The sequence below is a fragment of the Puma concolor genome, chromosome A1 (genome assembly GCF_028749965.1).
Source record: "Puma concolor isolate L17-30 chromosome A1, mPumCon1.1.hap2, whole genome shotgun sequence".
Classification (NCBI taxonomy): domain Eukaryota; kingdom Metazoa; phylum Chordata; class Mammalia; order Carnivora; family Felidae; genus Puma; species Puma concolor.
The window spans coordinates 227,639,904-227,655,703 of NC_141667.1; the positions used below are offsets into that span (position 1 = coordinate 227,639,904).

Here is a 15,800-nt window from a genome sequence, read left to right on the forward strand (position 1 = left end):
TGAAAAATGTAGTGATTTCTGGGACAATCTATAAATTAAGGACTTTGATTTTTCCTTTTTAATGTACTCAGCAAAACTTTGCCAGATCTTTTAGGTGAGTCCTTTTATTTTGGTAAAAAAAAAAAAACAACATATTGAGCAGTTTTTTCTGCACTTTCTGGAGCCATTTTGTAGAGGTCAGAACGTTTTTGTATACAGTGAATTCTAACATGATATATCATCAAATTAAATATAATAACCTTGCTTTAAAACGCATCTGTACTGATGCCAACAAAAATAGTGTTTAGTGCATTAAAATATCTTAAAATGAAAGACATCGGTACTCTTGTGGGCCAAAGGCGAGGGGTTTGGAGTAAAAGGTTTATGCCTGAGACTTTGGTACATAATCAAGGACAGTGGCTGGTGGCTCCTAGATGAAGTGACAACTAATAAACTCACGACCCAGATTAAAGTGGCCTCAAACTCTAAGCCGGGTGTTCGAATTGGAATTCCTTTCTTGAGCAGATTCTTGCTTTACAGGGGCCTGGTGAGCCAGAAGCATCTTCTCAGAGCTGGTGAGCAGAGTTTTGAAAAGTCAGGGGGAACCTGCCTCGTTCCTTGAGGGGGGTGGGTGCACCCCACTGGCTTCCTGGGGACCGGCCTGGGGTGTGTGCTCTCCCTTTGCCGCTTTCCTCTGCCCTGAGTGAGGCTGGGCCTCTGCGGCTCAGCGCTGGGTGAGACAGCGCTCCTTCCCTCTGCCCCACCAGTCAGGGAGGATGCCTCGGACTAGGAGCTTTAGCCTGGCAAGACCCCCAGCTTGTTCTTCCCCAGGGACTCTGATTTAGAAGCACAGTTTCATGCTACTTTAGAGCTGGAGGTCTGCACAGGGCCTCGGACACCACAGGGGTCCTTAGTTTGGCCAGCGTCCACCGATTTGCTCCCCAGCTTTTGCAAAGGAACCTTTGCTTCCTTTGCGACTGTTAGGGAGACGCTTCCCTGACTAAGGTGACAGAGCCCTCGTCAAGATACCCTTGTGCACTAAATCTCAAACTTTGCTCCACCCCAGCATACCCAGCTAGGGTATTCCCCGTGCTAGCAAACTGCTGTAGCAGCCACTGTTTGTAAGAGAGGGGCGTGAGGAATCGGCAGTATGGAAAACCCCTTAGTAGTTAACTGCTAGGCCAACTTTTCCCTTGTCTTCCCCTCATCACCCCACTGCCACCACGCAGTGTGACCATTTATGGCATCACCACCAAATAGAGAAAATTCTCCATTGCTTTCCTAGGCTTCACACCTTCACAAACAGGAACAACCACTGTTTGCTGAGCACACACTATGTACAAAGCCCTTATCATATTTCACGTAATTGCCATGATAATCCCATAATATCGGTATTGTCTCTGTTTATAGCATACAAAGAACACCTAGAGAAGTGAAATGCCCAAAATCGCTCAACGAGGAAGTACTTAGTAAGGCATGGGTCCGAGCCCAGCTCCAGAACCCACACTTTGACCGCTCTGCTGCCTCCAAGAGTCCGTCATGAGAATGCAGCTTATCTGATCTAAAGTCACACATGCCCTATCTGTTCCTGTAGAAAGAAGCCCAAAATTAAATCAAGGAAGCCATTCTTAAGGCAATGGATGGAAGTGTGGGTGTGTTTATGTACGTTTATATTTCATTTATACCTTTACTGATAGTCAATTCAACTATTTTTTAACGTTTTTTCCACCGTAGCAGAAATTCCCATTTTTAGCAGATTGCCCTTCGTATGTGGGGTATCTGCCAGAGTTCATCATCTGTTGAGTCTGGTGTGGCAGCCATGTGCTGTGTCTTCTAGCTAGCACAGGGAGCATGATGGCGTCTTAGTCCAACATTACTGGTCTTCCTACAGTAGGAATTTATCAGGGTTCCATCCAGAATTAATTTGTTTCTCTCTAGTTTCGCTTGTGTTCATTTTGCATGAGTTCACATCTTGGGTCTCTTCGTACGAACCTTCAGAATCTAAACACCAGATCGCTCCAAAAAGTGTTAATATTCTGCTCCTGCTGAATGAGGACATATGGCATGTGCCCTCTCTCCCTGGAGGCATCACGAAACATTCTTTTAATATTTTCCAGAGGTCCAAGAAAATAAAAGCAAGCTAAGAACGTTGTGAATGGCACACATTGCTTGCGGGTACATTCTGCCATATTTTGAAGGATGCATGAGTACTAACAAGAGCAAATATGTCCTTCCTCTGTTAATAATATGCTATCACAGGGAAGGTTTTCCTATAACAATGGATACAATAACAGTGTTCTGTAGGCTTTTTGTTCCATGGTCGCGAGCCAGCATATCCTTTGGTAGTAACTGCCAGGCCCGCCTAGATTTCTTTCTCCTCCCCAGCAACAGTTTCTCCAGTGGCCTCGGGAGCCCCTAGGACGTGCTAAAGGAAGTTGGTGAACTGAGACGTGTTCTATTCTGAAGCTGTTTCATAGAGCACTTGAGGCCCCAAAGAAAACTCAGAAAGCTGAAAAGCACTATAGAGAAGTCAGAGCATGAGTAGTGGGCTCTCAGTGAGGTGGCCTTCATCTTTGGCTTTCCTGGCTCTTCATGCACTAATCACCATACAAGCCAAGGGTACATATGGTGCAGTTATGACCAGTGACAGTGTCTCAGATAGGTTTTGGCCCTCCTGTCTACCTGCACTGCTTGCATTTTCAGCAATATAGGCATCAGAATTGTATTAAGATTCGAGCTGCCCATGATTCCCTCTCTCCCTACTTCCCCTATAAACCTGAGGAAGTATACAATGAAACCATTGGCTTCAGCAGTGAGTGTAGGTGGGCTCAAACCCATCTGAACATGCTGAGGCTTCAGTGTCACAAATAATGGGTTGCGTCTACCTAGAAAGTCTTCAGAATTCTCAAGAACCTCCAAAACCTTGTAACTGTAGTTTGAAGGTATTTCCTTCTGAAGTGCAATTTGGAGGATGAGTCAGAATGGAGAAGCTTAGCTATTTTTCAGCTAGCTGGCAGTGTGCTTCCTTCTTTTCTTCCCAAGGATGCTTGGCACCCAATAGCCATTGGGGCTCGCGCTCAAATTCAAAATAAAACTCTACTCCAGAGATGTGAGACTGGGCACTCCACAATTACCCCATTAGGAGGAGGCTGAGATGGGCTTTATTATGATTATGAGGTAAACAAAGGGTGCTGTTTACGAACCCCTCTTTGTTGGGGGGTCCTAAATGCCACCACGCTCTGGAATCTCTGCACCTCACCCAACATGCTTGGACCCCCTGCTAACTCAGGCCTACAGTGGACACATCTGGGTCTATAGAGAGAGATGAGACCCCGGTCCCTCTGCTTGAGAACATGACCCATGATCAAAGGACAGCCATGAAATTCATCAAATGCTATGGTGGGAATGCCTGGGAAGCTGTTTTTCCTTTTCCACGTAATCTTTTTTAGTACCCTGAAAACCTGGCAAATCCCCCATAAGAGCCACAACAAAAAGCACATTAGTCCAAGACACCCAATCACTAAGCATTCTGCTGCCTTGGGGAGAGTGGGGGGGGGGGGGGAGCAGGCTGGCCTTGGGTTGACAGTCACAAAGTCTAAACAGGACAGCTTTCTCCAAACCATTGTTTTTTAGCACGAATATTAAAAATTAGACTTAGTTCAAGTTTGTAAAATTTGGAAATTTCTCTCTTAGTAGTTCAGTTTCTCACCTTGGGTCAAACCTAACAGGAAGAGACCTTACAAATTCGGTTCCTGTATACGAGGAAGCAAACAAAATCTGTCCAGCTGCTGCTGCTGCTGCCTTTGCTGTGACATTCAAGGGCTCCATGATTCTGTGCAAGGTCAAGAATGTAATTTCAGAAACAAGCAAATGGCTGATAGTTTCACCAGCAATCCCTGTGTCTAGTGTCCTCGCTATAACAAACTGTAGACTCCTGTCCTTGGGGACAGGGACCAAGTTTTACTCACCTCTGTAACTACCAAAGAACCATGCGTATGTTTTTTTTTTTTTTTAATTTTTAATGGTTATTTATTTTTGAGAGAGAGGGAGACACAGAATCTGAAGCAGGCTCCAGGCACCGAGCTGTCAACACAGAGCCTGATGCAGGGCTCGAACGCATCAACCGTGAGATCATGACCTGAGCCGACGTCGGACACCCAACCGACTGAGCCACCCAGGCACCCCCCAAAAACCATGCCTGTAACCGCTTGCTGTGTAATTACAGGGGCACAGGGGTCCTCTGTGTTAGGGTATGCAGGAAGACAAATACTTGATTTAAGGTTTTATTTCTTGCCAAGTGTTTTCATTTACCAACTTAAAGCAAGCAGTTAAATTTTTATTCTTATGGTATACATTTAGTACTAACACCTGTTTTCAGGCTAATTTTCCAGACTCAGCTGCTTTCCTATAAACATATACTTCCAATAATTAAGGATTTTACTATGACTTTATAGTTCTGTCCTCAAGGAATCAAGAAAGAAAACTTGCGGTATTAATTTCGGTGGGTAAATCTAACTGAGTGTTGAGTCGTATTATGTAAGGTTCTGGGTACTGAACTCATAAAGTCCCTTTTCCTTCTAAGCCCTGGGGCCACAGCAACCCAGGCTTGCTCGCATTTTCCTTTCAGCCCTAGGCTCAGTACATAACTTGATTTGCTTGGTGTCTTGGGAGCCAATACACCCACTTGCTCCTTGGAGATTCTGTTCCTTGTCCCGCTGTAGAGAGGATTCAGCCTTCCTGGTCCTACACCAGCCCTTTGCTTTGCATCCTGAAATCTTACTCATTGCAGGGAAACAGAGGATCAAATGGCAAACACAGGGAATGAAAAAACTAAAAAGTCCCCCTCTCTTCTCACCAACACTGTCCTGTCATCCACCCCTTTATGGAGGCACAGAATGAAATGTGACCTCCATTCCAGCTCGCTGGCCCTCCCTGGGACTACTGGCTTTTATCACAGCAGTCAGCCTGATAGTCCAGATTTCTCTGTCATCGAATGAAACGTTTTAAACCAGATAGGAAATTGCTCATGGATTCGAAGCTCAGATTTGTTTTATTATAGTTTTTTTAGTGATTCGTGAAAAGCAGAATCTAGAAGCACTTCAGCTTTTAGTTTTCCTCTTGATTGAGGGTTTTCACATTTGCGAACAAACCCTTCGGAAGCCTCTAAAGAAGAGGCTACTTAAAGGGACCCCGTGATCCCTTCATAATGTGAGGAGTCCCCTTGAATATGTGTAATTTCCCTTTCCTATTTATCCAGGCAGGGACCTGGAAGTATCCTGGGAGAAGCAGTTTTAGCAGACGACACCATCCATGTCATGCCCCTGAGACACACTGCTAATATCTGTCCTCTTTCATTTATCGGCAGGTCACTCTAGCTCTAAGCACATAAGTAGGAAATCCTCATTTGATTCTCTATCCTGAAGGTTCTAAAGCCCTATTTTAAACTTTTGTTCTTAATGAGCCCCACTCCCACTGTATTTCATTTGGATCCCTAAAGTTGGCTGTTATCTCTAGGGAAGGAGCTAAGCTGTCTCAGTTTCCCACCAGAAATGAAATGGCAATGCTTGTAAAATAATGGTTTCTTATGCTTATTAAGTATACGTCGTGTCCTTGGACAATAGAGCGGTCGGTCGTTTTTGGCACTACAGCATCTTAGAAATGCTAACACCACTTAGGAAGCTATTTAAAGGTAGCTGGGTGACTAAATCCTCCCTCCCACACCCATCATGGTGGGGAGGGCAGTGTTGGCTGGGCTGTGTGTGAAGCAGAGTCCTCAAGACCTCAAGAGTCCTGATTTTGATGCTGCCTTGTGGCTTTGGGAGATGAACTAATTGTCGCCTCTGTCTTATTTCTGTGATATGACACTGCCACGGAAGGCCCAAGAAGTCACAAGAAGCTCAGATAATGGGCATATCCCTTTCTGTACACCTTGAACACATCATCCGTGCTTTCTCCAACAGAACTTGTAGACTTGCACACTGAACCAGAGTCTAAAGAGTGTGAGCTGTGTACTGAGAGGTTTCAGTAAGACTGTGAGAGCCATTCAGAAAATGGTCACGGCCACACTTCGTGGAGACAGAACCTCAAGAGAGATTGGGTAGAAGGGCAGAAACTCACGTCTGCTTTATGTCCTGACCACACCACTTCAGAGGGCAGGGCAGGACTGGGCAACCCAGCAGGAAGAGTTACGCTTGGCAATAGCAATAATGGTGGGAACATCATTACAATATGGTAACATTAACAGCTCAAATTGTTTCTATGCTATCATGCTGGTTGTCCGCACACTTGGTCAGCCCCTTAAGATATACATATTTCTTTGAAAAAAGGAAAAAAAGAGGTGTTTTCTTTTTATAAAGTATTTACATCTATTTGATGCAAGATCTATGGGGTAAGAAATTAATCCTTACCAAAATGACTCAATAGATTTGAGATTCAATTTATTTTTTACAAATATTTTCTCTTTGCAGGTCAACTGCTAGGGAATATGCTCTGAAAATTATCAAGAAAAGCAAATGTCGAGGCAAAGTATGTATAAGGTTTATTATTGTGAAAATACATTGTTGTGGGGGGTAGAAACACAAAGATTAGTTCCCAAATATAAGTTCACCCTAGGGGTTTCATTTGGGTGGAATAGAATGTTATGTATTTATTGGAATATAACTTTATAGATATTCTTGGGATAAAAGTTAATTGGAATGGCTGTATGTTATTTCTGTCGCTTATCATTGTTTACTTGCTTCATTTACCGTTGTAATTTAAGTTTCATTCCATCCTTCTATATGCAGTTAGAGTTATCCTGATAGGTTCTAAAATTACGAGCATCATCTGAGGACCTTTAACAGCTTGTGGTGATTGTAGGCTATCCGAATATCAGGATCTAAGATATATTCATTATATTTTACCAAAATATATCTCCTTTGATCCTCAAATAGTATAGCTTTACTCATGTGAGTTAGCTCCTCATATGTTTTGACGTGTATATTGATTAAGGTAACTTTTCCCTCGAACAGGAGCACATGATCCAGAATGAGGTGTCTATTTTAAGAAGAGTGAAGCATCCCAATATTGTTCTTCTGATCGAAGAGATGGATGTGCCAACAGAACTGTATCTTGTCATGGAACTAGTAAAGGTGTGTATCTTAGAAAAAGAATAAACTTACACGAGGCACCATGCTTTTCTATATAATAGATAGCGCTCTCTCCTTTATTCCCTTCCATCAGTGTTTAGTCTCACAAACTCACAAACTCACAAACTCATGACCTGAGCCAAAGTCGGACGCTCAACCGACTGAGCCACCCAGGCACCCCATGACTTTAATTTTTAGAGCAATAAATTTAAACCATTCTTCTTGCCCTTGTGTGTGCTGTTAAACATTGATTATCCCCCATTTACTGGCTGATTTTTGCAGAGTTAAGGCCAACTTAAACTTGAAGCTGAGAAATGAAAGAGGCAAAGGCTTAAGAGTTCAGAACACATTTTGTGGGAAAGCCTAGTGTGATTGTCATTCATTTGCTTAGTCAGGCGACAATAGCTAAGTACCACTGGGAGGTCCTCACTTCACTTAACAGCCTTTTGCGAATTTCCTCTGGGGCACCAAGCTAGCCTAACAAGGCCAGAGAGTGTCTGCATAGTCCAGCATCGGGACTTCTCAATTGTACCACCAGATCATACCCTTAAATTTAGGCTGACCCCGAATTGCTGTGAGACCAGGTCTGGAAGTATCCCAGGAAGTGAAGGCCAACCCCAGGCTTGACTTGAAAGGCTTCCACAACATTTCCCCCCTGAGAAATCTAGCTAAGGCTATGCCTCTCAAACCCTAAATGTCCGGTGGTATGCCAGAGTGCCTGCAGCTATAGGATAGACAAGGCTTATATTCTGGAAAACAGTAAAGTAACAGTTTATTATGAGTGAAATTCCATAATTAATAAGGATAGGCCTTTAGACTTCTGCCTACAGATGTGTGCACATGGGAACTGTGTATGTGTTCCAAGGAAGGCAGGCCTTGTCGGGGAGGTGACCCTGCAGCCAGGCCCTCATTGATCAGCAGGAGTTAGAAAGACAAAGAGACTAGAAGCGACATTCCAGGGGGGAGCCTAGGTGGCTCAGTCTCTTAAACGTCTGATTCTTGATTTCAGCTCAGGTCATGATCTCAGGGTTGTGGGATGGAGCCCAAGTCGGGCTTTGAGTTGGGCGTGGAGGCTGCCTAAAATTCTTTCTCTCTGCCTCTCTCTGCCCCTCTGGCATGCATTCTCTCTCTTCCTTTAGAAAAAAAAAGGGGGACACTCTAGGAAGGGGGCTCTAAGGACAGGTCTGGAATGCAGGGTGATCTGGGCATGTTTTAATGATCTGGGAAGAATATCCTGGCTGGAGCATAAAGGTGACTGATTGGTCCAGCTAGTGGCAGGAGATGAGATGAAACAGGTTGGCATGAAGCAGGGCAATTGAGCATGGAGAACCATGGGGGAAAGGAATGCTGACTTCCTGAAGGGAGAAGAAAATGCCACCATTGCACGTGGGAAGGCAACAGTCGTTTCGCCGGATGTTTTGTATGAACGTCCTGGCAAGAGGGCACGTTGTGAGGCCACATGACAGCCCCCAGGGATAGTGCAACAAAAACCTTCACCCGGAAGATGCAGTGGATGGCCCGGGAGGCTGTGCATGCGGCACACCTTATGGGAAGGACTGGCTGACTGCTTTGTTGAGGATGCAGAAGAAGGGGGGATACAGGATGCCCGGAGCCTACCTGGATAACTAGGACACCCGTGGAGTCATTGTGGGGTTGCCGTACTCAGCCACGCACACATCCGGCTGCATCGGGGTGCTGTTCATGCAGAACGCAGTGAAAATCCCACCTCCTGGAGGGGCATGGAAACAACCTGTAAACCCACATCTGGCAGCCTCGCCTTTGAGAGAAACAGAAGGCTGAGAGAAAGTGTTCATGTTGACACAAATGTATGTGTTTAGTTTGGGAACTGAACGGACCGTGGGAGAAGCCCCCTGAGTTAAGGCTGTACAGGGGAGCAGAGGCCACGCCAGAGGGTGACATTCAAAAATTGTCAGCCTGCACGGGCTGTGTTTTATTTTTGCTATTTAAAAACAACAATGCAATCCCTTACCACCTGAGGCAACAGATGAACACAGTTGGCTCCTGTGCTAGGCCGTTTGGTGCACTGTGTGCAAGAATGATGCAAACGTTGTTAGTAAATCAGACCCAAATTTCTGAAAGGGCTTCAAATAAATAGAACTAAAATTGGAGCCTACAATCATTCTGTGTCTCCAAATAACAATAAGTTAGCAAGGAACAAGGGAAACAAAAGTTCCGATGAATAATGGTCCTAGAAAACTTTCCTTGAAATTTTTCCATCCCCCTCCCTCCTCCTCTCTTTCTCTCTCATCTTTAAAATGACAGTTTCTGGTCCTTTCCTCTGCTCCTTACAAAGAAGCACGTTATTGAAAAAGAAAACACTACGCCCACTCCAAGAGAGCTAAATCTAGAGATTGAAGGGAATTGAGTGTGTGTGTGTGTGTGTGTGTGTGTGTGTGTGTGTGTGTGTGTGTGTGAATTTCACAAGCCAGCAGAACATTTTGTTAAGGGTGTGGTCTGCACTATTACCTGTTTCTCATTTGAGGAGGTTTAGGATTATGACTTTGAACTTCTGTTGGCCGTTGGTACAAGGCACGTAGCACGTGCCACCGGGGCACCCAGGTGTATGTCACAAGGCTGCTGCCCTGGAGACCTGGCTCCCCCTCTCCACCGGGGCTGGGGCTGTGGTAACGACTGCGTGTTGGATGGCAGGGAGTCCTTGCCCTGCTTCTTTGAGCCCTGGAAGAGATGCCACTGGCTTTCCCAGTGGGGAGAGAAATCGCCATGGAGTCCATGAGCCTTTGAGAGGAAAGTGGCAGGGAAAGCCCTGGGAGCCCAAAGACTCTGCAAGTATCATTCATGTCCCTGATAGCGTGTCAGTTTCCTCTCCAGGCGGCCCCATCGGACCATCTGTTAATGTGCTGCTCCACCTGCCGTTCTCTTCTCAGGGAGGAGACCTCTTTGATGCCATTACTTCCACTAACAAATACACTGAGCGAGACGCCAGTGGGATGCTGTACAACCTGGCCAGCGCCATCAAATACCTGCACAGCCTGAACATTGTCCACCGGGACATCAAGCCAGAGAACCTCCTGGTAAGAGGGATTCTAACCTCAGGGGTCTTGAGTTCCAAGCACTCATGAGTGAATATCAATCTTTCTTTTTTCCTTTCCTAATTTCTTCCTTTTTTAGAAGGAAGAAACTACCTCAAGGGCTAGTTTCCAGCTGGACTTCAGTAACTAGCTAGAAACTAGCCTTTTAAGTTTATCTATAAGGGTTAATGTACCATTAGGAGTACTTGACTAATCAATAGCAAATAAAAACCTGAGACAGGGTTGGGGGAATAGAACTCGGAAACTAGGGCTGTGGTTAATACCCTGGGCTAAGCCAAGATAATCGTGAGCATTTACATGCCTATTATTTATCCACGGCATTTTGATGTTAGAAGTTTTTACTTGGGGAAAGAAAAAAGGAAGCCCTTGGTCTCCCAAATTTATATTTCGATAATATGATCTAAAAGCTAAGACAATAAATCATGAGTTTTAAAGTCACCAGCCCTTCAGCATAAAAATAATCATAACGGGGACTGATTTTTAAAATCACAGACATCCTGACCCTCCTTTATGACCATTTGTTTTGCGTTTACATGAACTCAGCATCTTTGGGGGAAACGCCGAGAATTCTTTATGCAAGCAAGTGAGGTTCCTTTCCTAGTCCAGTTGTTAAGGGGACAGTTTTGGAAAGAATTGAGGAGACAGAGACTGGGCATCAAGGAGCTGTCACTGGTGAATATGGGAGTAACATAAACTTTACTGGCTCTCCAGGCTGGAGTTTTAATGAAATCTATTCACTTTCTACTCTCCCCGCCCCCCCCCCCCCCCCCAAGATACTAGTTCTTTTACTTTCATTATCTGGGCCCAAGAGTCATGTATTATATATTACTGTTAGTTTGTTCATCTCTTCAGAAATCTGGGAATTGCGGATTCTCTTTATAAAGCAGTGTTTCTCCGAGGGTGGTCCAAAGACTCCCTGCATCTGAACTACTCCCAGATGCCTGTTAAAAATGCAAATTTCTGAGCCTCCCTGTAGCCCTAGCAAATCAGAATCTGGTGACTGGTGACAGGGTACAGATCTTCATTGAAACAAGCTCCCCGCTCCCTCCCCACCTCCCCCACCCTCTGCCCCATGACCCGAATGAGCATTCAAGTCTAGCAGCAGATGAGCCACCCAACTCCCACCGCACAAAAAAGTCTGGGGACATCTGCTGTAATGGAGACCCACCCGTGTGCTTGCCCTGCGCTTTTCACTCATTCTCTCATTTAATCCTCTCAACGGCCATGTGGGTTAGTTGTGTTACTGTCCCATTTCACTGGTAAGGAAACTAAGTCCCTAGAAGTTCAAAGACCTGTCTAGAGCCATTTATAACTCACATGTGGAGGAACTAAGATCTCCACCTAGCTCTGTCCTACTCCAAAGCCTAAGCTTTTAACCACTAGACCCCGTGAAGCTGTGAACTAGGGATATTTATTGTGTGCTTGCTCTGTGCCAGGGGACGGAGAGACAGGCCTTCATCGAGGTGACATTCAAGTAGGCTAAATCGGCATGCAAGAAATAAATATGCAAGCAGTTAGTTAATTGCAATTATGTTTGTAAGCTTGTAGCTACTGGCTAAGGAAGGCAGCTGAGGTCAATCGACGGAGTTCTGACTTAATTGCACCTCAAATTCCACATCTCCGCAGTAGCCTGAACATTCTCTTCTGCATAGTTGCCTCCGTAAACTGCAGCAATTTTCTCTTGTCTGCATTCATTACTCCTGTGTCCTGAATTATGTAGGATGGGCTCGTGGGAACAGACTCACAACTGAGCCTTTGTTTCAAAACTTCTCTAAACCCTGAAAATTCCGTGATTGAAAATTAAAGTTTCGTTTCCCTTCCCCCCTCAGCAGTTTGCTTTTGTGTGACATCGTTCACTTGCTTCTCACCAGAGCATTATTGATTTCTGTAAATGCCATAAATGATTACTTAGCAGCGTTCTTTCTCTAAACTTACAATTTGCAGGACACCGTGAAAGTACTGTGCTCATTCTAGTGTTCTACTTTCTAAATTACTCAAAAAGAAAAAAAGTTCACTCCTTTTTTCCTTTCTTTTCCAATGTAAGAATATGAAATACACACATGCCATTGGAGTCATTTGCAGTCTAGATTTAATATAGAAGCAGAAGTAATTCTGCTTCTCTAGTAGAGGAATTTTTTACTCTCAGAGAGTAGTAAAGTTTGGTGAGTTTTGCAGGGATAAATCTATTTATAGTATAAAATAGGTAGAAGAATAAAATAAGCTTAACAAAATTAGGATGACGTCACTAACTGAACTTGGGACTTCTGTTAATGTCACATTCTGTTGACCTTTGTGTGGAAATAAGAGAGAATCATCATGGGAGGCACATTCACATACTGAGGATTTATAGTCAGATGGACCAAAGTTCAAAACCAAGTGCTTTCCTCAGAATTCGACTGGCTAGTCCTATGACCTTGAACAAGTTTCTTAACTCCTTTGAGCCTCCTTTAAGGGGATTTTATGAAGATAAAGAGATAATACGGCACTATTAGCTTCCTTCATTTTTATTCCCCATTTATTTGTAGTAAAAATTAAATTACTCCTAAAAATAAAACTGTTTCACGATAAATTGTATGTTGTAAAAATCATCTTCCATCTTTTTTGACATTGCTTTTAAAATTTTACTATTTACCCATGTGTGGATTTGGCATCTCCTGGCAAAATGTAGAGCTATAGGCCATTTTTGAAAAATGCTATGACAAATTTAATGTAAAGACTTTGAATCCATCTTTTTACTCCCAAATAAATAAACTTACCAAATAAATAAAAAGGCCTCACAACACACTTTGCATTACTCTTTTATTAAAGGGACCTCAAAAAAGCCTAAATTGTTGGACTGCTAACAAGATTTTTGCTAGTTAAGTGTTTAATGATTGTTATAAGTATTATTCTTAAATTCCTAACTCAGCTATAGATTTCACTTTATATGGTATTATACATATAGAACTTTTAAAATTTTTTTATTTTTAATTCTTACAGAACTCTATAAAAATGTTGTAGCTTAGCCTTAAGAACCTATTTTGATCTATTCAAGTCTAAGTATTTATCAAAGCCTTTTAATGAGAAAACATGATTTGATGTACAGTGATGTTTCCAGCCACATTTGGGGTGAGAACTGGGAATTGACCCAATATAAATAACCCTATAATTTTATGATTGTATCATTACTAGGTTTTTGTTTCATTTTGCCTTGGTTTTTGATGTCACAAGTTAATCCTGCCAGTGATTTTCCATGGTTCTTTTTCTTTGTCAGGCCTGGAGCTTAATGATCATATTGATGAGTGACCAGTGGAATGAGAGGGTGGATGAGATGAAAGAATGAGTCAATGAGTGACACTTCTTCCCAGACTAGAGGACAGATCCAACATGACAGGTCCAAGCCATTCCTCATTCATTACATGGAGGATTCACATGGGCTTCAGTCTAAATGTCACTGAATGAGGAGACAAAGTGCAGTGTTTCCCCAACTGCACTTATGTGCAGAACCAGTATGTGTGTGTGTGTGTGTGTGTGTGTGTGTGTGTGTGTGTGTGAGAGAGAGAGAGAGAGAGATAATAATATATAACTAAAAGGAACTTGTTGCTTTATAAAAAACACACAAAACCGTGAAAATGCTCTTACGGAGATCAACCGCGTCCAGTTTGCAGGAGTCACCACTAGATGGCAGGCTTGTACCCTTGGCAGGAAAAGTCCTCAGTAGCAGCCTTTCTTCCAAGGAGCTGGGAGGATCTTTTAAAAATGTGTATGCAGATGCCACCTCCTTAGGAAAATTAAAGTATTTACTGGCAGAAATATAACTCGCATCACTATTTATTTATTCCAGAAATAAACTTTAATTTTCTTGAAATACAGAAGTTTATATTCAAGAAACTTTTTCCTTCTAAACTCCCCAGTACTCTCTGGAAGAAAGCAGTTTCTCAGAGAATCTGCTTCTCTTGGTCAGAAATTTTCCTTTAGAAACTTTCTGTCCAGGTGTCTGTACCTGTTTCTAGCTGCCCATCAAAATGGCATGCCTAGCACATGACTCTCATTGTCACTCTATAGATTGTACATAGCAGGAAGATACCCTGTTCCCTCCAAGAGATGACCAGGTATGACCAAGAGATGGGGTGTTCCAGCTTGGATTCATTTCCGGTTCAGCCAGCCCCAAGCCCAGGAGATGAATGGATTTCCTTCTGCCTTAATCCCAGAACTCTTAATCCCCAAAGAGGTCCATGGTACACAAGGCAACAAGGTACACAAGGTACACAAGCCACAGACAGAGTGCATGTAGAAGTCATAGACAAAAGTACAGTTGAGTAGATTCTGTAGTCAGTCCACTGTCATATGATCTCAAACCAGAAGTGTTGATTAATGGTCACGGGACCCAGAAGAAAGGAGACAGGGGCCTCTCAGGACTCTGTCACTAGCTGTCACCCAGTCAGCATTATTAGTGATGTGAAATGAAGATGTATTATGGCAAATGACAGAATTGAGATCCAAAAGTATCTTTGGCTCTATGAGGGTCCAAAATCAGTAAGATGAAATTTGACAAGAGAGGAACATAAATCCCAATGGACTGAGTGATCTTGGTATAGTTGTTTTAATGATCATTGCAGAAAAGCAGCAATGGAAAAACTTGGCCAGGCCACGTGAAAGGCAGTTAATTGACCGTAACTTCAGTGTGAGCCTCAGTGTGATATGATTCCTTAAAAAAGTGCCCCTAGACTCCTTTCACCGAAAGAGTGCTACATCAAGAATCCTCTGTCTTGCTTATACCGTTTGCCACTCTGGTGAGGAATCTGAGCACAGCATTACAGGGGCCTGGAGTTTAGCCCACAGCAGGGATGGAGAAAGTAGAGTGTGGTGGCTCTGGTCAAGTAAATGACACAGAAGATGGAAAAACTTTTCTGTGCTGTACTTGAGAGCACTGAACTCTAAAGAGAAGACATTAATTGCTGAGAGATTTGAGGTTGATATAAGAAAAAAAAATTCTAACAATTGCACCAGTTTGCAAATTAAACAGTCTTTGCTATACGTAGCTTGTGGTCATTGAAAATGTCCAAGCAGAGGGGCACCTGGGTGGTTCAGTCAGCTATGCCTCTGCCTTTGGCTCAGGTCATGATCTCACAGTTTCTTGAGTTCAAGCCCTACATAGGGCTCTCCGCTGTCATCACACAGCCCGCTTCAGATTCTCTGCCCTTCTCTCTCTGCCCCTGCCTTGCTCCCGCCCCCTCAAAAATACATACATACATACATACATACATACATACATACATCCATAAAAATAAAATGTCCATGCAGACACTGAATGATTATTTTTTATAGGTGTTTAGAAAAAAAAATTCTGCTCTCTGAATTTGGATAAAAATTAAGGGAAAAATAGAAGAAAAACAACATCGTCCCCAAACATTATTTAGTACAATCATATGCCAGTTATTTTGCTAACACATTTGCGAGGGCCCTTTTCCAAGGACCTATGATGGCACAAGGAAGAAGAAGACAGGAAATAAAAGTGTAGTGTGCTGCCAGGGTTGGCCCAGGTCTGTCTGGTGCACTACTCGTCCCTTTTGTGATTAAGGACTGAAATAACACCACTCATCTCACTTAAAATGACATGGTCTTATTGGAGTAGCAAAGATTA

At 43.3% G+C, this 15,800-nt stretch overlaps 1 protein-coding gene across 7 annotated transcripts in view; it reads left to right on the plus strand.

The window, feature by feature from the left end:
• The window catches only part of DCLK1 (doublecortin like kinase 1), a 345,403-nt gene that overhangs the window by 283,745 nt on the left and 45,858 nt on the right, over positions 1-15,800 (plus strand). For all 7 annotated transcript variants that reach the window (XM_086713595.1, XM_086713588.1, XM_086713601.1 and 4 more), the window contains 3 exons: positions 6,447-6,504; positions 6,990-7,109; positions 10,013-10,159. In XM_086713595.1, coding sequence (XP_086569721.1) covers positions 6,447-6,504; positions 6,990-7,109; positions 10,013-10,159 — 325 coding nt within the window. The remainder of the gene's footprint in view (positions 1-6,446; positions 6,505-6,989; positions 7,110-10,012; positions 10,160-15,800) is intronic.